Source organism: Ranitomeya imitator, chromosome 4 (genome assembly GCF_032444005.1).
Source record: "Ranitomeya imitator isolate aRanImi1 chromosome 4, aRanImi1.pri, whole genome shotgun sequence".
Taxonomy (NCBI): Eukaryota; Metazoa; Chordata; class Amphibia; order Anura; family Dendrobatidae; genus Ranitomeya; species Ranitomeya imitator.
In genome coordinates, this window is record NC_091285.1 from 717,521,413 (window position 1) to 717,547,258 (window position 25,846).

Sequence of the window (25,846 nt, forward strand, 5' to 3'; positions counted from 1 at the left end):
AACTGGGGTGAGATAAAACACTTAATAGAAGCAGCATGGGGGACATTGTACAGAAGTATTATGAACTGTAGCTGTGAATCCAGAACTGGGGTGAGATAAAACACTTAATAGAAGCAACATGGAGGGACATTGTACAGAAGTATTATGAACTGTAACTGTGAATCCAGAACTGGGGTGAGATAAAACACTTAATAAAAGCAACATGGAGGGACATTGTACAGAAGTATTATGAACTGTAGCTGTGAATCCAGCACTGGGGTTAGATAAAACACTTAATAGAAGCAGCATGGGGGGACATTGCACAGAAGTATTATGAACTGTAGCTGTGAATCCAGCAGTTGAATGAGATAAAACACATATTAGAAGCAGCAGTATTAAGTAGTGTGAGTAGTGCGAATACATCACTGGGGTGCGATAAAACACCTAGTCAAAGCAGCATTGTACAGCAATGTAACTGTGAACATAGGTTCAGTGTGAGATAAAACACTTACTAGAAAGCAGCAGCTCCCATGTATGTGTCCCTCTGCCTCTCTCTCTGCTCCTTCCTCATGCTCTTGGTCAATATGAATTATAAAGGGTAAATTTTACCATATAGTTTTATGTCTAAATTATTACAGAAGTGGCACGGTAGTTACTGAAAACAGAGCGATTCTTCAATAGCTTGGAATTTTTTTATTCGGGATGTACCTAAAAACATACAACATGAAGCTGCTCGGGTGGGACGGGGGTCTCCCCGCATCGGACCAACTCTATGCTATTCAGTAGTGTCTGGTACACTCAGGCACATTCAGTGTCAGTCAGCTGCTGCAAAAGTCCAGACTGTAAAACATCAAACCACCATATAAATCCCTGATCCATTGATACATAGAGCAGTAGAAATGGAGATTGGAATAAATAAACCTTTGTGTCCAATTAATATTTTACCCACAAAACTCAACGAAGCCGACAGATAAAACCCAAATCCTTTAGTGTTTCCAGGCTTCCAGCCTTAGTTCACGAGTCCTAAAGACAAGTCTGTGCAGCACTGAGCGAGATCATCCTATGACCTACGGAGATGACCCAGAAGGCTCCGATAAACACGTCCTATGATGAGCCATGAGCTCTGATATGAGCCCTAACACACGGGGTCTGTGCTCTCAGCTGGATTTCCAGTCATTGGGACCCTCCATCCGTCTTATCGTTTCATGTTTCCGATTAACCCCAAAACTTGATGTTGGGTCCGGTCAGGCAGTGCGCTTCTTGGACCTGATTCCAGATTTGTAGCAGGTTCTCAGACTCCACTCTGTGCACCACAAGAGCTCGCTGGTAGTTACAAGGGTCAAACTTCAGTCCAAAAACATAAAAGAGATTGTTATGGCGGAGAGTGAGATTTGAAGCCAAACACAAGAAGCCTAAATAAACATCATCGAGTGGAAAGACAGGAATCCGCAAGGAGGTTTGATACAGGGAGCGGACCAAAGCTGCTGAGAAAAGGAAGCCTCCTCCGGAAAGGAAGTAAGGATATTTCGCGTTGGGGAACAAGGTATAGGAGATTTTGTATTTGGAGTATCGAAGGACAACAGAGTGCCTCTGTAGGGCCCCGTGCAGCTGGAACGGAGACGGCGCATTCTCATTTATATATCGAACCAAGGAGGATGGATTCACAAACAGATCATCATCACCTAAAAGACAAAACATTGTCAACATCAAAATATAAACCATGATATAATCAAGATTATTCACCTGAAAGAGAGCACACAAGCATCATCAACAACAAGAAAAAAAACAACACACGGTCACAAGCATCAACAGATACTAAAACCAAGAAAACAACACCAACAAAACTTAGGCATGGTCATCACCTAAACAACAACACCCAGGCATCAGCATCACCAAGAGAGAACACAAGTATCATCATAACTAAGAAAAAAGCACACAGTGACAAGTATCAACAGTCATCAACACCAAGAGAACAACACAGTGACAAGCATCAACAGACATAAAACCAAGAAAACAACACCAACAAAACCTAGGCATGGTCATCACCTAAACAACAACACCCAGGCATCAGCATCACCAAGAGAGAACACACAAGTATCATCATAACTAAGAAAACAGCACACAGTGACAAGTATCAACAGTCATCAACACCAAGAGAACAACACACAGTGACAAGCATCAACAGTCATCAACACCAAGAGAACAACACACAGTGACAAGCATCAACAGTCATCAACACCAAGAGAACAACTCACAGTGACAAGCATAAACAGACATCAACACCAAGAAAACAACACCAACAAAACCTAGGCGCAGTCATCACCTAAACAACAACACCCAGGCATCAGCATCACCAAGAGAGAACACACAAGTATCATCATAACTAAGAAAACAGCACACAGTGACAAGTATCAACAGTCATCAACACCAAGAGAACAAAACACAGTGACAAGCATAAACAGACATCAACACCAAGAAAACAACACCAACAAAATCTAGGCATGGTCATCACTTAAACAACAACACTCAGGCATCAGCGTCACCTAGGAGACAACACACAAGTATCTTCATCACCAATAAAACAACACACAGTGACAAGCATCAGCAGACATCAACACTAAGAACAACACCAACAAAACAAAGGCATTGTCATCTCTTAAGCAACAACAATACACATGCACCAGCATCACCTAACAGAGAACACATAGGCATCATCATCACCTAGAACACAATACAGAGACATTGCCATCACCTAGAAGACTGCACACAGGCATCGTCATCACCTAGAAGACCGCACACAGACATTGTCATCACAGAGATGACAACACACAGGCATTGTCATCATCGAGAAGGAAAACATACAGGCATTGTCATCATCGAGAGGAAAACATACAGGCATTGTCATCACCGAGAGGACAACACACAGGCATTGTCATCACTGAGAGGACAACACACAGGCATTGTCATCACTGAGAGGACAACACACAGACATTGTCATCACTGAGAGGACCACACACAGGCATTGTCATCATTGAGAGAACAACACACAGGCATTGTCATCACCGAGAGGACAACACACAGGCATTGTCATCATCTAGAGAACAACACACAGGCATTGTCATCATCTAGAGAACAACACACAGGCATTGTCATCACTGAGAGGACAACACACAGGCATTGTCATCATCGAGAGGACAACACACAGGCATTGTCATCACCGAGAGGACAACACACAGGCATTGTCATCATCTAGAGAACAACACACAGGCATTGTCATCACCGAGAGGACAACACACAGGCATTGTCATCATCGAGAGAACAACACACAGGCATTGTCATCACTGAGAGAACAACACACAGGCATTGTCATCACCGAGAGGACAACACACAGGCATTGTCATCACTGAGAGGACAACACACAGGCATTGTCATCACTGAGAGGACAACACACAGACATTGTCATCACTGAGAGGACCACACACAGGCATTGTCATCATTGAGAGAACAACACACAGGCATTGTCATCACCGAGAGGACAACACACAGGCATTGTCATCATCTAGAGAACAACACACAGGCATTGTCATCATCTAGAGAACAACACACAGGCATTGTCATCACTGAGAGGACAACACACAGGCATTGTCATCACCGAGAGGACAACACACAGGCATTGTCATCATCTAGAGAACAACACACAGGCATTGTCATCACTGAGAGGACAACACACAGGCATTGTCATCACTGAGAGGACCACACACAGGCATTGTCATCACTGAGAGGACCACACACAAGCATTGTCATCACCGAAAGAACAACACACAGGCATTGCCATCATTGAGAGAACAACACACAGGCATTGTCATCACTGAGAGGACAACACACAGACATTGTCATCACTGAGAGGACCACACACAGGCTTTGTCATCACTGAGAGGACCACACACAGGCATTGTCATCACCGAAAGAACAACACACAGGCATTGTCATCACTGACAGGACAACACACAGGCATTATCATCACTGACAGGACAACACACAGGCATTGTCATCACTGACAGGACAACATACAGGCATTATCATCACTGACAGGACAACACACAGGCATTGTCATCATCGAGAGGACAACACACAGGCATTGTCATCACTGACAGGACAACACACAGGCATTATCATCACTGACAGGACAACACACAGGCATTGTCATCATCGAGAGGACAACACACAGACATTGTCATCTTCGAGAGGACAACACACACATTGTCATCACCGAGAGGATAACACACAGACATTGACATCCCTGAGAGAACAACACACTGACATTATCATCACTGACAGGACAACACACAGGCATTGTCATCACTGACAGGACAACACACAGGCATTGTCATCACCGAGAGGACAACACACAGGCATTGTCATCATCGAGAGGACAACACACAGGCATTGTCATAATTGAGAGGACAACACACAGGCATTGTTATCATTGAGAGGACAACACACAGGCATTGTCATAATTGAGAGGACAACACACAGGCATTGTCATCATCGAGAGGACAACATACAGGCATTGTCATCATCGAGAGGACAACACACACATTGTCATCACCGAGAGGATAACACACAGACATTGACATCCCTGAGAGAACAACACACAGACATTATCATCACTGACAGGACAACACACAGGCATTGTCATCACCGAGAGGACAACACACAGGCATTGTCATCATCGAGAGGACAACACACAGGCATTGTCATAATTGAGTGGACAACACACAGGCATTGTCATCATCGAGAGGACAACACACAGGCATTGTCATAATTGAGAGGACAACACACAGGCATTGTCATCATCGAGAGGACAACACACAGGCATTATCATCACTGACAGGACAATGCCCAGCCATCGTCATAAACTAGAAGACAACACATACACAGATTAATCTTGCAGTGTGGTCAGGTGTCTAAATTCTATTTGGGGCTTCTTCTGCGGTCTTATATATTTTTGGGCTCGGTTTAGGGTCCTAATTAATATTGGTGTCTGCTCTGGATTCTGAGTTGTTCTGTAATCTGGGGTTTAATTATTTTAGAACTTTATGTGTGACGTTTCCTGATGTAGGGACCTGCACAGGTGCATTCCCTCACTTTTGGACAGAGCGCACATGGTGGGAATGGGTGAGAGACATGCATCCTATTAGGACTAGAGCAGTTCTTTAATCTTGCATGTGCAGTATACCGTATATATATATATTTTATAAATATACACACAGTGGGGAAAATAAGTATCTGATACTCTGCCGATTTTGCAAGTTTTCCCACCTACAAAGAATGGAGAGGTCGGTATTTTTTATCGTAGGTACACTTCACCTGTGAGAGACAGAATCTAAAAATAAAATACAGAAAATCACATTACAGGATTGTTGCATAATTAATTTGCATTTTATTGCATGAAATAAGTATTTGATCACTGACCAACCAGCAAGAATTCTGAACTTATTATGGGGTCTGAATTTATTAGGGGGGTATGAAGTTATTATAGGGTCTGGTTTGGGGTCTGATTTTATTATGGAGACTGTATTATTGGGTCTGAAATTATTATGGGGTCTAGGTCCAATGTTTTTTCATGATGTCTGGTCTGAGGTCTGATTTTATTATTGGGCCTAGCCTGGGATGATTTTATTATGTGGTCTAGTTAAAAAAATTTTTATTGGGTCTGGTCTGAGGTCTGTTTTTGTTATTGGGCCTGGACTGGGATGATTTTTTATTCGGTCTAGTTCCATTTTTTTATAGGGTCTGGTCTGGGGTCAGAAATTGTTATGTCATCTGGTCTTGATTCTGACTTTATTATGGGGTCAGGAGTCTACTTTAATTTTCCCGAATATCTCAGCCTTGTTGTGGCTGTCTGTACGTTTTCAGATATTTTACAATGACTCCACAGGTGAAGGTGCCCTCTCTCTTACTCTCTCATGGTTAGGGTAGAATTACGGACCTTTGAATATAAAATTGGCCTCTTGAGGGTTGTCGTGCAGCCACTCCAGGAAACATCGCTCCTTGAGAGACAGGTTGTGGTGTCCTTCTGTGAAGTCCCACAGTAAGATGTCCCGGTATGCCTCCTCCTCCACCTTCACGATCTCCATGTGCTGCTCACGATCACTTAGTCCCATCAGGAAGACGGGCCTAAGCCGGTACCCCATCACTTCCGCTTGTTTGGCCCAGGTTTCTCTTATGGCCGCTCTCCTACTGGTGGACCTAGGGTGAGATTTGATAGCAAGCAGCAGTATAGGGGACAGACCCAAATCTTCTGGTTGTGGGGTGTACAGCAGGGAGCAGCGGTAACTCTGAAGGTAAGGAAACTCCTCCTGGAAGCGCGAGAAGTTTAGATGGTAAATGTGGACCCCATCATCCAGTGTCACGGACTGTCTCTTTGGCTCAGGGGACATTTTAAGGAACACAGGGATTTTGAATGAAAGCTTCAGACCTACTATAGAGAGGAGAACAAATACTCCCAAAAACAGAAGAGTGTGGAACCGAACTACAATCCGGGAACTCATGATGCCTACAAAAAAAACAGAAAGAGATGGATGAGACAGAGTCCTACTCATACATAACTCCCACTAACTGTCGCGCTACGACCCCTATACGCACACATGACTTCTCTTGACCACCATCTTACCACCCACATACACCTAAATGACACCTGATGACTGTCATTCTACAACCACCATACCTATACATGACTCTTGCTGACCATTGTCCTACAATCCCCATACTCATACATGATACCTGATGACTATCGTCCAAAAACCCCATACTCACACATGACTCCTGATGACAGTCATCCTGTAACTCAAACATGGCTGCCACCAGGAATTTCATGGCCCCATAATGGCAACATTTTTGGGTCCCCTAGAGACTAGGCTCCCCTCCAGCTCCACTTCCACCCCTCGAACCTTCCATAGTCCCACCACCGACTCTTGGAAAAACTCTACTTTTGCACTACATCTTCACCAGTCACACATTAACAGTTCCCATTGAACATCATATCACATACATAGCCATCAGCTTTTGTTTTGGCCAAAAGATTTTTTTAAGCCGCCACAAGGTAGACTCTTTTGGTCGAACTTTACTCTAACCTATTAAACATTTCTTAAAATATCCAATACTCTTTTTAGGTATATTTTTATTTATTTTTATTCAAGGGAATGTGTCACATACATCATTTAAAATAACTAATATTACCACCACATAGAGACTGAATAATACAACATACAAGGGACAAATACAGCCATACCATGACCAGATCCCATATTACCACCATATAATGACCAAAAAATACCACAAACAGGGATCAAATACCACAACACCATGAACCAGACAACACATTACCACAACATAGTGACTGAATAATATCACATACAGTGAACAAATGCTGTCACACCAGACCACAAATTACCATCACATAGTGACCAAATAATACCACATGCAGGGGACAAATACTGTCACAACATGAATAGACCACATACTACTATCACTTAGTGACCGAATAATACCACATATAAAGGACAAATACTGCCACACCATGACCAGACCACATATTACCACCACATAGTGACAGAATACTACATACAAGGGACAAATATAGTCACACCATGACCAGACCACATATCACCACCACATAGTAACTGAATAATACCTGCATAATCATCAACATTAACAGAAATAAACACTTGAAATAGATCACTCAGTTTGTAATGACTCTATATAATATATGAGTTTCACTTTTTGTATTGAAGAACTGAAATAAATTAACTTTTTGATGATATTCTAATTTTGTGAGAAGCACCTCTATGTTCTCCCATCCTGCCCCATATATCCTCCATTCTGGACTCACATGTTTTCCCATCCTGGCCCTATATGTCTCCATCCTGGCCCTATATGTCTCCATCCTGCTCCCATTTATTCTGTCATCCTGCCCCATATGGTCTCCCATGCCGGCCCACATATTCTCCATCCTGGCCCCATGTGTCTCCATTCTGCCCCATATTCTGGCTTTCAGTCCCCAAAAAAATTATCCTTACCTGGCCATGGTCCATCATATTTCTTCCCATTCCAGCCCAATATGTTTTCCCATCCTGGCCTTATATGTCTCCATCCTGCCCCCATATGTTCTCCCATCCTGCCCCCAATTATTCTCTCATCCTGCCCTATATGGTATCGCATCCTGGCCCCATATATTATCCATCCTGGCACCATGTGTCTCCATTCTGCCCCATATTGCGACTTTCAGTAATAAAAAAAAAGTTTTTCCTTACCTGGCCACGGTCCAGCATATTTCCTCCAATAATAGCTCCATGTTTCCCATCCTGGTCCTATATGTTCTCCCAACCTACCCCATATGTCCTCCCATTCTGGCCCCATATATTTTCCCATCCTGGCCCTATAAGTCTCCATCCTGCCCCCATACGTCATCCGATCTTGCCCTCATATGTTCTCCGATCCTGCCCCCATTTTTCTCCCATCCTGTCCCATATGGTCTACCATCACGGCCACATATATTCTCCATTCTGGCCCCATGTGTCTCCATTCTGCCCCATATTGCGGCTTTCAGTACAAAAAAAAGTTTATCCTTATCTGGCCGCGGTCCACCATATTTCCTCCCATCCCAGCCCCATCCTATCACCCAGAGACTCCAGTTCAAAACCCTTACAATGACGTACAAAGCCATCCACAACCTGTCTCCTCCATACATCTGTAACCTCGTCTCCCGGTACTTACCTACACGCAACCTCCGATCCTCACAAGATCTCCTTCTCTACTCCCCTCTTATCTCTTCTTCCCACAACCGCATACAAGACTTCTCCCGTGCTGCCCCCATACTCTGGAACTCTCTACCCCAACACATCAGACTCTCGTCTACCATAGAAACCTTCAAAAAGAACCTGAAGACTCATCTCTTCCGACAAGCCTACAACCTGCAGTGATCCTCAACCTACTGAACCGCAACACGACCAGCTCTACCCTCTCCTAGTGTATCCTCACCCATCCCCTGCAGACTGTGAGCCCTCGTGGGCAGGGTCCTCCCTCCTTATGTACCTGTGTGCCTTGTTTTTTGCTCATGTTTATTGTATTTGTCTATGTTTACCCCGTATTTACATGTAAAGCGCCATGGAATAAATGGCACTATAAAAATGTATAACAATAATAATATGTTTTCCCATCCTAGCCCTATATGTCTCCATGCTGCCCCCATATGTTCTCCCATTCTGCTCCTCTATGTCTCCATCCTGCCCCGATATGTTCTCCCATCCTGCCCCCATATGTTCTCCCATCCCGAGCCCATATATTCTTCATTCTGGCCTCTTGTGTCTCCATTCTGCGCAGTATTGTGGCTTTCAGTACAAAAAAAAAGTTTCTCCTTACCTGGCCGTGGTGCAGTATATTTCCTCCCATCCTAGCCCCATATATTTTCCCATCCTGGGCCTATATGTCTCCATTCTGCTCCATATGTTCTCCCATCCTGACCCATATGTCCGCCCATCGTGGCTCCATATGTTTTCCCATCCTGGCCCTATATGCCCCATATGCTCTCCCAATCCTGTCCCAATTTATTCTCCCATCCTGCCCCATATGGTCTACCATCACGGCCCCATATATTATCCATCCTGGCCCCATGTGTCTCCATTCTGCGCCATATTGCGGCTTTCAGTACAAAAACAAAAGTTTCTTCTTATGTGGCCGAGGTCCAGTATATTTCCTCCCATCCTCACCCCATATGTTCTCCCATCCTGCTCTATATGTCTAAATCCGTTCCATATTGCTGCTTTCAGAACAAAAAAAAAGGAAAATTTTTCATGACCTGGCTGCGGTCTAGCAGTGTCCTCTCCCTCATCCATTTGACGCGTGGACGAGCCGGTGCATGGCAATGACATCATACGCTGGCAACATGGGGCTGACGCCAGCTGCCGGCCTCTGACAGATGGCTTTTAACTATTGTTAACTATCGGTGGCCTCCTGCATGACAATAGATTTCAGCTGAATTTGTGTCTGCGGGCACACATTAAGTTACTGAACTGGCTGAATCCTGCCCATGGGGCCAGGTGAGCAAAAGCAAAAAGAGGGGGGACCCAGTTCTTGCTCCTGCTCACGGGGCCCCATACACCATTAAGGGCAGTAATGCCCTGATAGTGGCCATGAACACAAATACTACATATCAGCAAATTAGGACAGAGATGTATGCATAGGACAGGTTATAAATTGGGAAAAATTAAATTATATCAGTGAAGTATGGAGAGGACAGGTCTAGGAAGAGGAGCATAGAGTCATGGAGGAGGCAGACGACAGGTCCAGGAGGAAGAAAATGAGAAGGAAGGTGGAATGCAGAGGACAGGTCTGGGAGGAGGAGCAGAGTAATGTAGAAGGCAGAGGACATGTCTAGGAAGAGGAGCACAGAGTAATGTAGAAGGAAGATGACAGGTCTAGGAGGAGGAGCACAGAGTAATATAGAAGGCAGAGGACAGGTCTAGGAAGAGGAGCAGAGTAATGTAGTAGGCAGAGGACAGGTCTAGGAGGAGGAACAAATATTATTGGAGAAGTAAGTGGATTGATGTAGGAGGAGGAGAACAGAGTAATGTAGAAGACAGAGGACAGGTCTAGGAGGAGGGGCACAGAGTAATGTAGAAGGCAGAGGACAGGTCTAAGAGTAGGAGCACATAGTAATGTAGAAGGCAGAGGACAGGTCGAGGAGGAGGGGCACAGAGTAATGTAGAAGGCAGAGGACATGTCTAGGAGGAGGGGCACAGATTAATGTAGAAGCCAGAGGACAGGTCTAGGAGTAGGAGCACATAGTAATGTAGAAGGCAGAGGACAGGTCGAGGAGGAGGGGCACAGAGCCATGCAGAAGGCAGAGGAGAGGTCTAGGAGGTGGAGAACAGAATAATGCAGAAGACAGAGGACAGGTCTAGGAGGAGGAGCACATAGTAATGTAGAAGGATAGAGGAGACAGGTCTAGGAGGAGGAGCACATAGTAATGTAGAAGGCAGACGACAAGACTAGCAGGAGGAGCACAGAGTAATGTAGAAGGCAGATTACAAGTCTAGGAGAAGGACCAGAGTAATGTAGAAGGCAGAAGACAGGTTTAGGAGTAGGAACACATTAATGGAGAAGGAAGAGGAATGGTCTAGGAGGAGGAGAACAGAATAATGGAGAAGGCATAGAACAGGTCTAGGAGGAGGAGGACAGAGTAAATGTAGAAGGCAAAGAACAGGTCTAGGAAAAGGAGCACAGAGTAGGAACACAAATTAATGGAGAAGGATGAGGACAGGTGTAGGAGGAGGAGAACAGAATAATGTAGAAAGCAGAGGACATATCTAGGAGGTGGAGCACACAGTAATGTAGGAGGCAGAGGACAGGTCTAGGAGGAGGAGCACAGAGTAATGTAGAAGGCAGAGGACAGGTCTAGTAGGAGGAGCACATAGTAATGTAGGAGGCAGAGGAAAGGTCTAGGAGGAGCACATAGTAATGTAGGAGGCAGAGGACAGGTATAGAAGGAGGAGGACAGAGTAATATGTGACACCTCAGGGTCCTGGTCATCACAGTGGCATTGCTTTCCCCTTGGGGAGAGGGATGTCACGCTTGGAAGCGATGAAGGATATCTTTCACCAGGTAAATCTCACATACAACACGTTCACACTCCAGGCCAGAAGGGGGAGATCTGAACCCGGATTAAGGGGAACATCCCTGATATATTCTGCCTGGAGGGGAAGTTAGAGAGCAGACTGTCAGAGGACAGGGACGAGAGCAGACAGACATATAGTGTCGGAAGGTCTGAGGGAGCCATGTAGTCCGAGGAACTACAGCTTCTGGGAGAAAAGAACAGAAAGTACGAACAACTTGTAGAACAAGAGCAGGAGGGAGAAAGCACAGGAGAGAAGCACCAGTGGAGCAGAGGTGAGAAGAGGCTACATCCATGGTTAGTGCAGAGTCCGGTAGCCGGAAAACCGTGCCCGTGCTGAACTCTATAGAGGCATAGCAGAAACCGGCAAGACAACTGGATTGTACATCACCTGTCCGGATTGATACCTAGGAGACACAGTGATAATTATAGGGCCCGGGTCGTGTAAGAGACCCTGTAAAAAGGCCCAGTTCACCTGTCATATGGGTTGTGTCCTAACCTTCATGGGGGACAGAGAGGAACTGTGAGGACCTTATGTGAAGCGATAGGCAGTAAGGAACCACATCACCACCACACTTGAAGGAAGGCTTTGATCTCCACCTGGTAAAGGGAACTCCGGATTCACTTCTGAGCTGGCCGGACCCTGCCTGTACCTGTTGTCTGGTGCCCTGGACTGCGGTTGCCTGAAGCTTCAGTAAACCAGGTAAAGACTGCAAACCTGTGTCCTCGTTCTTCATTGCACTTCGACCCAACTTCACTTATACACCAGGAGCCCTGGGGACCTACTTCACCTGTGGGAAGTTATGCCATCTAGCTGCCATATCATCACACCAGAGGACCCCTTTAAGCAGCGTCGGTTCCTACTGACTGAATACCACAGTTGGCGTCACAAACAATAGACTTTATTCACTATTCCCCTTAAAAGATCTTTCCCCCTTTTATTGGGCGCCCAGGGCCACGGACTGGGTTGCAGCCACCGTGACATCCCCTTTAAGACAGAACCTGGTGCCGAGTACCCCACGGCCCTGGCGGGCGACTCAAATGTAGAAGTCAGAGGACAGGTCTAGTAGGAGGAGCATAGAGTAATATAGAAGGCAGAGGACAGGTCTAGGAGGAGGGGCACAGAGTGACGTAGACGGCAGAGGACATGTCTAGGAGTAGGAACACATTAATGGAAAAGGAAGAGAACAGGTGTAGGTGGAGGGGTACAGAGTGATGTAGACAATAGAGGACAGGTCTAGGAAGAGGAGCACAGAGTAATGTTGAAGGCAGAGGACAGGTCTAGGAGGAGGGCACAGAGTAATGTAGAAGGCAGAAGACAGGTCTAGGAGGAGGAGCACAGAGTAATGTAGAAGGCAGAGGACAAGTCCAGGAGGAGGTGCACAGAGTGATATAGACGGCAGAGGACAGGTCTAGGAGGAGGAGCACAGAGTAATGTAGAGGGCAGAGGACAAGTCCAGGAGGAGGTGCACAGAGTGATATAGACGGCAGAGGACAGGTCTAGGAAGAGGAGCACAGAGTAATGTTGAAGGCAGAGGACAGGTCTAGGAGGTGGAGCACACAGTAATGTAGAAGGCAGAAGACAGGTCTAGGAGGAGGGGCACAGAGTAATGTAGAAGGCAGAGGACAAGTCCAGGAGGAGGTGCACAGAGTGATATAGACGGCAGAGGACAGGTCTAGGAGGAGGAGCACAGAGTAATGTAGAGGGCAGAGGACAAGTCCAGGAGGAGGTGCACAGAGTGATATAGATGGCAGAGGACAGGTCTAGGAGGAGGGGCACAGAGTAATGTAGAAGGCAGAGGACAGGTCTAGGAGGAGGGGCACAGAGTAATGTAGAAGGCAGAGGACATGTCTAGGAGGAGGAGCACAGAGTAATGTAGAAGCCAGAGAACAGGTCTAGGAGTAGGAACACATTAATGGAGAAGGAAGAGAACAGGTGTAGGAGGAGGGGTACAGAGTGATGTAGACAATAGAGGACAGGTCTAGGAAGAGGAGCACAGAGTAATGTTGAAGGCAGAAGACAGGTCTAGGAGGAGGGCACAGAGTAATGTAGAAGGCAGAAGACAGGTCTAGGAGGAGGAGCACAGAGTAATGTAGAGGGCAGAGGACAAGTCCAGGAGGAGGTGCACAGAGTGATATAGATGGCAGAGGACAGGTCTAGGAGGAGGGGCACAGAGTAATGTAGAAGGCAGAGGACAGGTCTAGGAGGAGGGGCACATAGTAATGTAGAAGGCAGAGAACAGGTCTAGGAGTAGGAACACATTAATGGAGAAGGAAGAGAACAGGTGTAGGAGGAGGGGTACAGAGTGATATAGACGGCAGAGAACAGGTCTAGGAGTAGGAACACATTAATGGAGAAGGAAGAGAACAGGTGTAGGAGGAGGGGTACAGAGTGATGTAGACAACAGAGGACAGGTCTAGGAGGAGGAGCACATAGTAATGTAGAAGGCAGAAGACAAGTCTAGGAGGAGGGGCACAGAGTAAAGTAGAAGGCAGAGAACAGGTCTAGGAGTAGGAACACATATTATGGAGAAGGAATAGGACAGTTGTATGGAAAAACACATGAGAGAGCCGGGATACAGATGTCCCCAGCCGTCACCAATCTGTGATGGAGCTTACACAGTCACAGTTCTCTGACGCCCCTTACCCTCAGGTCAGCAAGGAACTGCACCTAGGATAAGTAGTCACCTGAGAGGCTGCCCTGTCACGTACTGGTTTTTGGGGCACTCTTCTGTGAGGGCGGTATATATCACCAGTCCCAGGCCGGGAATATAGATATTAACATTCTGATCCGTCACTGCCAGGATCCCCCAATAACATCAGAACAGTACGCTGTCACCAGTTCCTCATTAGATATAAGCCCAGTCCATTAATAAACTGATATCGGGTCAGAAACCAACCCCAGGTAGCGTATCAGTATCACAAACCACACAACACACTTCACACTCCAGTCCACCAGGGGGAGCTCTGCTCCTATCTATTAGGACACTCCTCACAGTTGGGTAAAACTGGTGGCTTGGATAGGAAGTTAGAGAGAAGCTGACTGGGCTTCACCCAGGCAGCACCTGTCAGGCAGACGGGAAAGGAGGAACATCAAATAGCTGCAGACAGAGTGGTCCCTGACAGGGGTGGGATCCTGTCAGAGGCCTAGCCAGAAGGTTACGGAGCTGCCCCTGCCCAACGTGCAGCAGCATCCTAAGAAAGGACACGAAGAGAATTGCGTTGCTGAGAGTGAGAAACAAAGTCATAGCACAAGAAGAGGAATCCAGAGGGAGTTCTGCCCTGCAATAGGCTGCCTCCCTCTGAGGCGCAGAAGCCGGTAGCCAGAACACCGAGGGAGTAAGGATCTCTATGCTTCACTTCAGAGACTGGCAGGACAGTTAATTCCACGTTAGCTGCCTGACCTTATACCCAGGAGGCACGGTGGCAACTTGTGGGGGCTGGGGTGTCGTAGGGTTCCTATCCATCTGGGGGACAGAGAGAAAGAGACATAACATCTAGAACACCAACATCAGTTGTGAGGACCTCACCGAGGAGCTCAGCAGGGAGGTACTACAACACTCAGGCACTAGAGGAAGGCTACTGATTTCTACCTGGATAAGGGGACTCTGCCTTCAGACCGGCCGAATTCTGCCTGCCCTGTGATCTGGTGCTCTGGACTGTGGACGCTGAAGCCTTCAGTAAAGGTAAAGAGACTGCAACCTTGTGTCCTCGTTATTCACTGCGCCTTACAACATCCACCATTCTCCATCTATACTCTGCGAAGCCCTGGGGACATACTTCACCTGTGGGAAGGTATACCATCTAGCTGCCATAACATCACCCCAGCAGACCCCTAAGCAGCGTCGGTCACCCTGACCGAATACCACAGATGGCGTCACGAACACTATTCCTACAAACTTTCGTCCTTTTGTTGGACGCCCCTCAAAGGGCCACGGACTGGGTCAGGCCACCGTGACATCCCCGACAAGAACCGAAGGACCCGGCTCTGAGTACCCCACTGCCCTGACGTGGGGGCAATCCAACTTTGGCGTCACGAACAGGATCTACTTAAGCCTGAAAATCGGGTTATGTGCGCCTAAGAACTGTGCCAGAATCGTATTTGAACTGTTTGTGCTTAAAGACTGTGTATTGCCATTTATCGCCAAAATTCCCGCCCAAACCGCCGCCATTACAGCGCCACGAGGGGCGCAGGAGAAGGGCGTGCCAACATGGGAGGGAACTACCAAAGCGGCACCAAAAGTGATGACCGCACCCTCTGACTACTGCTACGAGATGATGACGTGCCCAGCACCCAAGGAGCTCCGCCCCCAGAAAATGGAGGAGCAGCGTGCGTGTGTTGCCGAAGACCCAGGAGCAGAGATGGCAACCAGCGGGTACCTGAGCAACAACGAAGTGACCCAGAGCTGTCTCGAACCACTAGAGGCGAACCCGAACTCGCCGCTGCTGGAGGATCCGGACTTCCTGAAGTCGTCGGCGGAGGAGCCGAGCCACCAACTCCTGGACGCAGAGCCGAAAGCAGTGAAGAAATGGAAGTCGGCTCTGTGCAGGAAGAGCGCACTGGAAGAATTGCGGTCCGGGCAGCAGCAGACTCCAGCGTCCTCATCGACATCGATGGAACCACATCAGATGCAGGTACAGAAAACGCCTCTGCCCCACCGACCGCTCCTGCTCCAGTGACCACTCCTCGCCCAGACTGTGACCAACCGCCAGCCGCCGCTCCAGCCCCAGCGACTTCCCGTGCCACTGAGAAGACACCACTCCCGGGCCTAGCGATCGAGGGCATACCGGTGGATGTGAGCCCGGAGGGGGTGATATTCCGCTGGGACGCCCCGAGGGACGGAGTGAGCGGGTCCTATATTGCAATGCTCACCTCGGAGGAGTATAAACAATGCCTACTCTCCCACTGGAAAAACCGAAAGGAAACGGAACAGAATGCCCAACGTAAAGTAAAGAATCACAAAACCAAATGCTGCAATAAGAACACCGCGAAACAAGGGACAGTATTAGCCTTTCACCCGAAAAGGGGTTGGGGCTTTATACAGGAGCCAGGACTGCAAACCGAAGTCTTCCTTATTAGCTATAACGTGGAAGCCCAATTTCGCGACGGTCACCCTAACCGAAACTTGTGCAAAGGGGACCATGTGACCTACACCCGCCATTGGAGTGAGGTAGGTTGGTACACTAAGAACGTTAAGCGATGTGAACCTGCAGCAGCGCCACCTGCTGCCACAACTAAGACTAACGACATTACCCCTCTAGTCTCTGAACTAGCGGGTCCTCAAGCCAAAACCACCACTACTGTGTGCATCATTTCTACTACTGAACCTACTACTGTAGCAGATGCTGACACTTGTACCCAGACAAATAATGACTTGACCACACCTGAGAGACAAACCAATGACGTTGATACTGCATCAGATGAGGATTCGGATACCTGTAGAAGGGAAATGAAAGCCAGCACTCAATCAGTACAGTTCACGGTGCCAGTGAACGGGATATTCAATCCCACAACTCATAAAGTCAGAAGAAATCACTGCACTCATTTGGTTTTCAAAAGCATTAATAAGTAAGTTTATTTGATTTGAATCGGTGAAGAGATATTTAGGCGAATTGACGTTTCGGCCAACCCGTGGCCTTGTTCACAATATCGCTGTAATAAGCAAAGAACAAAACAGTATTACAAACAAGTAAATATATACATATATACAATTATACATAGGGGCAAATATCCATATCATGCAGCTGCCTTTGATCAGACATATTCTGTAGAGATAAGGACTAAAAGATCGTGCTGTACGATGGCGGGAAGTTCCAAGGAGAAAATATATTGAAGTATCGCTAAACATTATTGGAGGAAGAACATACCCTGTTGGAACTCTGCTGCATATAAAGAAGGACCCTTTACTTTTGGATGAGTCAGAAAGAGTGATATGGCAATATAACCTGAAAAGAACAACATAGCGTGAGGTAGCAGCTAAAATCCTATGTCCACCCGGTAGAGGACCTGCACAAACCTCATAGGGTTATATAGTAGTACAGATAATGACTAGATAGTATAGTGTTCTCTTCCTAGTGCCTGGATACAACAATCCCAAGTGAATGGCATAAAATGGAGATACTGACCCAGTTAGTATGTAAGATAACGTATGCCCATGCACAAAAGCCGTATCTGCGGCTGGAACGAAACTTGTGGCTGAAATATATGCACATATATATGAGAATGAGGCACAACTGTATATACTGACTGGACTGTGAAACATACAAAGTCATGGTAATACCTGTCCTGTAGGTGCAGTGAGCAACAAATTCGTCCTGTATATTTTGACGCGTCCCCCAGGGAACATAAAGGTATAGTGCTGTGGGCAGAGCAGAAGGGAGGATACATGTGGGGTCATGTCTTATATAGGGGATAGTAACCAAGCACATGCGTGTCATAAATAGGTACCTGTGTTAAGTATGCATATAGACGACCACATATGTTCTGGCAAATATCCGTAGAGGTAACCTCCCTGTGTGCTAGGGTATGTTGCCAGTGGATAGAGGAAAACCTTCCCTATTGGAAAAGATAGTAGTTCAGTCTAAAATAACTTAACCTAGTGGTGCAAAACATATCTGCTGATAGCGCTGGAGTCTCACGTTTCCGTTGTTCGTACAGGCAAGGGGCAAGCGTTGGTGACGTAGTGGAGGAGGCCGACACAGTCCTGTGTCTTGGCAGTGGAGCGGCTCAGTGTAATGCATGGTGCCCGGCGTTTTATCAGATACCCCAGCCGGTCATGTGACCGGAAGTTCCAGGGGACGCCGGCGCCTGCGCAGGAGACACTCACACTGCTGTGTGGGTCGGCAGATCGGCGCTTGCGCACACGGCCCCAAATCTGGAGCTTGTGTACAGCGCTTGTGTAAGGGACAAAAACGGCGCCTGCGCACATCTAACCCGGCAGAGCGTTGTGTTGACTACAGAGAGGCGGCGGCGCTGCGCTATTATGTGGCCCCAATAGTCGGCCAGACCGGCGCCTGCGCACCATGCTTAGGGTAGAGCGCTAGTATACAGAGGCAGGAATATGACGCCTGTGCGTATCGGTATGCGCTAGTGTGCTAGTTGGTGCTCGTACGGGTTAGTGTCTGTGATAGAATGTTGTATAGCCTAAATAAGCCCTCCTTGTCTAGAGAAAAGGGGAAGGAAAGAGGTTAGATAATAACCGGCATTCTATCGGGATATTACAGGCACTAGTCTCGGCCAACCCCTTGCTTGTACAGAAAAGCACATCCTCCAAATATATATATAACAACATTGTAATGACATTCATAATGGTAGGAGTCCAAACGAAAAAAAGGAAATAAGGAATAAAAGTTAACGCAAAGAAATGAAATCAAAGAAATGAAATGAAATAGGAAAAATGCAAAGAAAATAAAGAATAATGCAAATTGAGCAAAAAGGAAGTACTGACCACTAAAAAAAATAACTGATGATAATTGAATGGAATTAAAAAAAAATATATATATATAAAAATAATGAATCAAATAAAATGAATGAAAAAATGAAAAAAATGAAAAAAATGAAAAAATGAAAGAAATGAAAAAAATAAAAAAATAGAGGGGAACTGATATAAGGAAACTTATAAAAAAGGGCTAATTTGGGTATGCGTCTTACCATCCAAAACGCGTTTACCAAAGAGATTGGTTGTGCAAAAGGTCAATTGGCCTATACGGGAGAAAAAATTAATTAATTAAGTTAGCCAGTCTATCTCGCGGTTTAAGCCGCGTGGATGTAAAGTGTCGAGTGTATAAATCCAAAAAGTCTCTCGCTGTTTCAATAATCTAACATGATTCCCTCCTCGCCTAGGACGGGGGACCCTTTCTATTACTTGGAATCTTAATTGTGCTACGTTGTGGTTGGCTTCTTTGAAGTGAAGAGGGAGGGGGAGCCACACTTTGCCACAGCGGATAGTCGATTTATGATTAGAGATACGGTCTCTAACCGCCTGGGTGGTCTCCCCTACATAAAGTAACCCGCAGGGGCACTTTATGATATACACCACAAAATTTGTTGCACACGTGTAATAGTCCTTAATTTTGTAAGATTTGCCTGTTCGTGGGTGTACCACCTCACTACCCTTAATTACATTTGAGCAGCTCATGCAGCCCAGACACGGGAAGGTCCCTGTGCGTTTCTGACCAGAAAGCATTCTATGTACCAGTGTTTTTTGAGTGCCTAGGTCTGCTTTGACGACCCTGTCTTTTATGTTCTTGGGCCTTCTTGTGCACATAAGAGGGGGTTCTTTGAATACCGGGATAGTAGGGTACGCTTTATTTAAGAGTGGCCAATGTGCCCTGATTAGATTTTGTACTCTATGCATAGTGGGATGATGACTATGTACAAATGGGAGTCTAGGATTTTTCTGAATTTTAATTGTGTCATTCTCCGTTTCATTAAGAATCCTAGTGGATTCAGTTGTAAGAAGGTCAAGAGGGTAATTGCGGGCCCTAAATTTGTTAGACATCTCTTGTAGTCTGGTGGCTTTCAAATCTGGATCAGAGACAATTCTTGATACTCTCTTAAATTGGGACCTTGGAAGACTATCTCTCGTGGGTTTGGGGTGACAGCTGTTGTAGAGCAGGAGGCTGTTACAATCCGTTGGCTTGGAGTATAGGTCCGTGCTTAAAATACCCAAAGGGTTTTTGAGGACTTTAGTGTCTAAAAAGGTTATCTCACTGTCATGATGAGTCAGTGTGAAGGTAAGTTCCGGAAGGGTGGTATTAATGGCATCGTAGAATCCCTGAAGGCTGGTATGATTTCCTTGCCAGATGCAGAATATATCGTCGATATATCTGTACCAAACTAATGCGTTTTATTGGAAGATGGGGTTGGCATATACATGTTCCCTCTCGAAGTGGTCCATGTATAAATTTGCGTATGCCGGGGCCACATTGGACCCCATTGCGGTACCGCACGTCTGCACAAAGAAGTCATCTTCGAAGAGGAAGAAGTTCTCCCTAAGCACCAAGTTCAAGAGGTCTAGGCAGAGGTCATGTGTGTTCCTGTCGATGCCTACTTCCTGTAATGTAAGTGAAACAGCTGTAACACCCCTGTCATGTGCGATAGAGGTGTACAGACTGTTGACGTCTAAAGTACAAAGGAGGCTGTCGGGAGGGATGTTAGAGATATTACGAATTTTGGATAAGAAATCACTGGTGTCCAGTATGAAGGATTTAGTCAACTTGGTATAAGGTGTAAGTATTTTTTCCCAAAATTTTGAAAGGGGGTTGAGCACTGAGTCAGTTGAAGCAACAATGGGGCGGCCAGGGGGATTTTGAAGATTTTTATGTATTTTCGGGAGAATATACAATACTGGAGTAACTGGATGATGGTTAGTGAGGTAAGTTTTGGTTTTGCTATCTATGGTACCTAGGCTCATGTATTTATCAATTACAGTACTGATCTTCCGCTGTATAGAATAGGTGGGGTCCCCCTGGAGTTTTCTGTAGGTATTTGTATCAGATAGTTGGCGTCTTATTTCAGTGACATAGTGGTGCTTATTCATGATAACAATGGCTCCCCCCTTGTCTGCTGGTTTAATTACGATGTCCCTATTTTCACTCAGTGTGTCTAATGCTCGTTTTTCTGAGGAGCTAAGGTTATGTCGGACTGGGAGGAGACCTAGGCGTTGTTCATGTATGGTCTTCCTGATATCTCTATCAAGGAGGTCGATGAAAGTTTCCACTGCATGATTAGATTTAGGTGGAACAAAGGAGCTAGGATTCCTCAGGCCAAGTGATCCTAAGGTAATACCAGCTTCTTCACTCTGACTAGATGTAGTGCCCAATCTACTGACTCCTGTATATGTTTTTATTTTTTTCATTTTTTTCATTTTTTCATTTTTTTCATTTTTTTCATTCATTTTATTTGATTCATTATTTTTTTTTTTTTTTTATTTATTTTTTTTTAATTCCATTCAATTATCATCAGTTATTTTTTTTAGTGGTCAGTACTTCCTTTTTGCTCAATTTGCATTATTCTTTATTTTCTTTGCATTTTTCCTATTTCATTTCATTTCTTTGATTTCATTTCTTTGCGTTAACTTTTATTCCTTATTTCCTTTTTTTCGTTTGGACTCCTACCATTATGAATGTCATTACAATGTTGTTATATATATATTTGGAGGATGTGCTTTTCTGTACAAGCAAGGGGTTGGCCGAGACTAGTGCCTGTAATATCCCGATAGAATGCCGGTTATTATCTAACCTCTTTCCTTCCCCTTTTCTCTAGACAAGGAGGGCTTATTTAGGCTATACAACATTCTATCACAGACACTAACCCGTACGAGCACCAACTAGCACACTAGCGCATACCGATACGCACAGGCGTCATATTCCTGCCTCTGTATACTAGCGCTCTACCCTAAGCATGGTGCGCAGGCGCCGGTCTGGCCGACTATTGGGGCCACATAATAGCGCAGCGCCGCCGCCTCTCTGTAGTCAACACAACGCTCTGCCGGGTTAGATGTGCGCAGGCGCCGTTTTTGTCCCTTACACAAGCGCTGTACACAAGCTCCAGATTTGGGGCCGTGTGCGCAAGCGCCGATCTGCCGACCCACACAGCAGTGTGAGTGTCTCCTGCGCAGGCGCCGGCGTCCCCTGGAACTTCCGGTCACATGACCGGCTGGGGTATCTGATAAAACGCCGGGCACCATGCATCACACTGAGCCGCTCCACTGCCAAGACACAGGACTGTGTCGGCCTCCTCCACTACGCCACCAACGCTTGCCCCTTGCCTGTACGAACAACGGAAACGTGAGACTCCAGCGCTATCAGCAGATAAGTTTTGCACCACTAGGTTAAGTTATTTTAGACTGAACTACTATCTTTTCCAATAGGGAAGGTTTTCCTCTATCCACTGGCAACATACCCTAGCACACAGGGAGGTTACCTCTACGGATATTTGCCAGAACATATGTGGTCGTCTATATGCATACTTAACACAGGTACCTATTTATGACACGCATGTGCTTGGTTACTATCCCCTATATAAGACATGACCCCACATGTATCCTCCCTTCTGCTCTGCCCACAGCACTATACCTTTATGTTCCCTGGGGGACGCGTCAAAATATACAGGACGAATTTGTTGCTCACTGCACCTACAGGACAGGCATTACCATGACTTTGTATGTTTCACAGTCCAGTCAGTATATACAGTTGTGCCTCATTCTCATATATATGTGCATATATTTCAGCCACAAGTTTCGTTCCAGCCGCAGATACGGCTTTTGTGCAGGGGCATACGTTATCTTACATACTAACTGGGTCAGTATCTCCATTTTATGCCATTCACTTGGGATTGTTGTATCCAGGCACTAGGAAGAGAACACTATACTATCTAGTCATTATCTGTACTACTATATAACCCTATGAGGTTTGTGCAGGTCCTCTACCGGGTGGACATAGGATTTTAGCTGCTACCTCACGCTATGTTGTTCTTTTCAGGTTATATTGCCATATCACTCTTTCTGACTCATCCAAAAGTAAAGGGTCCTTCTTTATATGCAGCAGAGTTCCAACAGGGTATGTTCTTCCTCCAATAATGTTTAGCGATACTTCAATATATTTTCTCCTTGGAACTTCCCGCCATCGTACAGCACGATCTTTTAGTCCTTATCTCTACAGAATATGTCTGATCAAAGGCAGCTGCATGATATGGATATTTGCCCCTATGTATAATTGTATATATGTATATATTTACTTGTTTGTAATACTGTTTTGTTCTTTGCTTATTACAGCGATATTGTGAACAAGACCACGGGTTGGCCGAAACGTCAATTCGCCTAAATATCTCTTCACCGATTCAAATCAAATAAACTTACTTATTAATGCTTTTGAAAACCAAATGAGTGCAGTGATTTCTTCTGACTTTATGAGGATTCGGATACCAACCTTCCCAGGTCAGGAAGTGTTCACTACCGACTGATGTCTTGCACTCTACTGTGAAAGAACACTGAAAAGGATGTAAATAGTTAACTGTTTTTCCTTTGCTTTTCAAGTTTAAACCCGTCCAGGGTTAATTCTTAAAGGGATCCCCTACTTAAAGGGATCCTAAGTTTTTGCACAAGTTTTCTACTTTTATCAGCGAACTGCAGAATCATGAACAGTGCATGATCACAAACTACCTGTATATATAGTTTGCACCTTCTTAAAGGTGCTTTCTACTGGTTTTACAAAGGAGGCTTTTACAGAGACTGCCTCTTAACAGAAGCTGCTGTTAATTTTGCTGTAAAAATAACTTTGCCTTACAGACCTGAAGAAAAACCCGTTGGTGCGGCAGAATTCCGGGTCAGGATTGCACATCTTGTAGCCCACCCAAGACCAACGTTCAGGGGTTCGTCACGGGTCCCTCGCATCACATCACCTTTGTTGCTAAAACTGACTTGAATATTGATGATGTGGTTGTTTGCACTCCCTCTGAAAAGACTTGACTTTGCCAAATCTCCGGGCGCGGATGGGATACACCCCCGAGTACTGCAGGAATTAAGTACAGTCATTGATAGACCATTATTTTTAATCTTTAAAGACTCCATAATAACAGGGTCTGTACCACAGGACTGGCGTATAGCAAATGTGGGGCCAATATTCAAAAAGGGAACAAAAACTGAACTCGGAAACTATAGGCCAGTAATCTTCACCTCTACTGTGGGTAAAATCCTGGAGGGCATTCTAAGGGACGCTATACTGGAGTATCTGAAGAGGAATAACCTCATGACCCAGTATCAGCACGGGTTTACTAGGGACCGTTCATGTCAGACTAATCTGATCAGTTTCTATGAAGAGGTAAGTTCCGGACTGGACCAAGGGAACCCAGTGGATGTAGTCTATATGGACTTTTCAAAAGCTTTTGATACGGTGCCACACAAAAGGTTGATACATAAAATGAGAATAATGGGGATAGGGGAAAATATGTGCAAGTGGGTTGAGAGCTGGCTCAGGGATAGGAAACAAAGGGTGGTTATTAATGGAGCACACTCGGACTGGGTAGCGGTTAGCAGTGGGGTACCACAGGGGTCAGTATTGGGCCCTCTTCTTTTTAACATATTTATTAATGACCTTGTAGGGGGCATTCAGAGTAGAATTTCAATATTTGCAGATGACACTAAACTCTGCAGGGTAATCAATACAGAGGAGGACAATTTTATATTACAGGATGATTTATGTAAACTAGAAGCTTGGGCTGATAAATGGCAAATGAGCTTTAATGGGGATAAATGTAAGGTCATGCACTTGGGTAGAAGTAATAAGATGTATAATTATGTGCTTAATTCTAAAACTCTGGGCAAAACCGTCAATGAAAAAGACCTGGGTGTATGGGTGGATGACAAACTTAAATTCAGTGGCCAGTGTCAGGCAGCTGCTACAAAGGCAAATAAAATAATGGGATGCATTAAAAGAGGCATAGATGCTCATGAGGAGAATATAATTTTACCTCTATACAAGTCACTAGTGCGACCACACTTAGAATACTGTGCACAGTTCTGGTCTCCGGTGTTTAAGAAAGACATAGCTGAACTGGAGCGGGTGCAGAGAAGAGCGACCAAGGTTATTAGAGGACTGGGGGGTCTGCAATACCAAGATAGGTTATTACACTTGGGGCTATTTAGTTTGGAAAAACGAAGACTAAGGGGTGATCTTATTTTAATGTATAAATATATGAGGGGACAGTACAACGACCTTTCTGATGATCTTTTTAATCATAGACCTGAAACAGGGACAAGGGGGCATCCTCTGCGGTTGGAGGAAAAAAGGTTTAAGCCTAATAACAGACGCGGATTCTTTACTGTAAGAGCAGTGAGACTATGGAACTCTCTGCCGTATGATGTTGTAATGAGGGATTCATTACTTAAATTTAAGAGGGGACTGGATACCTTTCTGGAAAAGTATAATGTTACAGGGTATATACACTAGATTCCTTGATAGGGCGTTGATCCAGGGAACTAGTCTGATTGCCGTATGTGGAGTCGGGAAGGAATTTTTTTCCCCAATGTGGAGCTTACTCTTTGCACATGGGTTTTTTTTGCCTTCCTCTGGATCAACATGTTAGGTTAGGCTATGGGTTGAACTAGATGGACATATAGTCTTCCTTCAACCTTAATAACTATGTAACTATGTAGCTATGTAACCTGTCAGGCAGACAGGGAAAAGGAGGAA

The 25,846-nt window shown here is 45.5% G+C and overlaps 1 protein-coding gene across 5 annotated transcripts in view; it reads right to left on the reverse strand.

Moving 5' to 3' along the window:
• Nucleotides 1–657: 657 nt before the first annotated feature.
• The window catches only part of LOC138677423 (N-acetyllactosaminide beta-1,3-N-acetylglucosaminyltransferase 2-like), an 86,004-nt gene continuing 60,815 nt past the window's right edge, over nt 658–25,846 (reverse strand). For 4 of the 5 annotated variants that reach the window (XM_069767536.1, XM_069767534.1, XM_069767537.1 and 1 more), the window contains 2 exons: nt 5,972–6,538; nt 658–1,661 (listed from right to left, as the gene is read on the reverse strand). In XM_069767536.1, the coding sequence (XP_069623637.1) occupies nt 1,195–1,661; nt 5,972–6,533 (1,029 nt within the window). In that variant the 5' untranslated portion in view covers nt 6,534–6,538 and the 3' untranslated portion in view covers nt 658–1,194. Of the gene's footprint in view, nt 1,662–5,971; nt 6,539–23,945; nt 24,075–25,846 lie in introns of those variants that run through there. The other variant, XM_069767533.1, reaches the window with a different exon arrangement.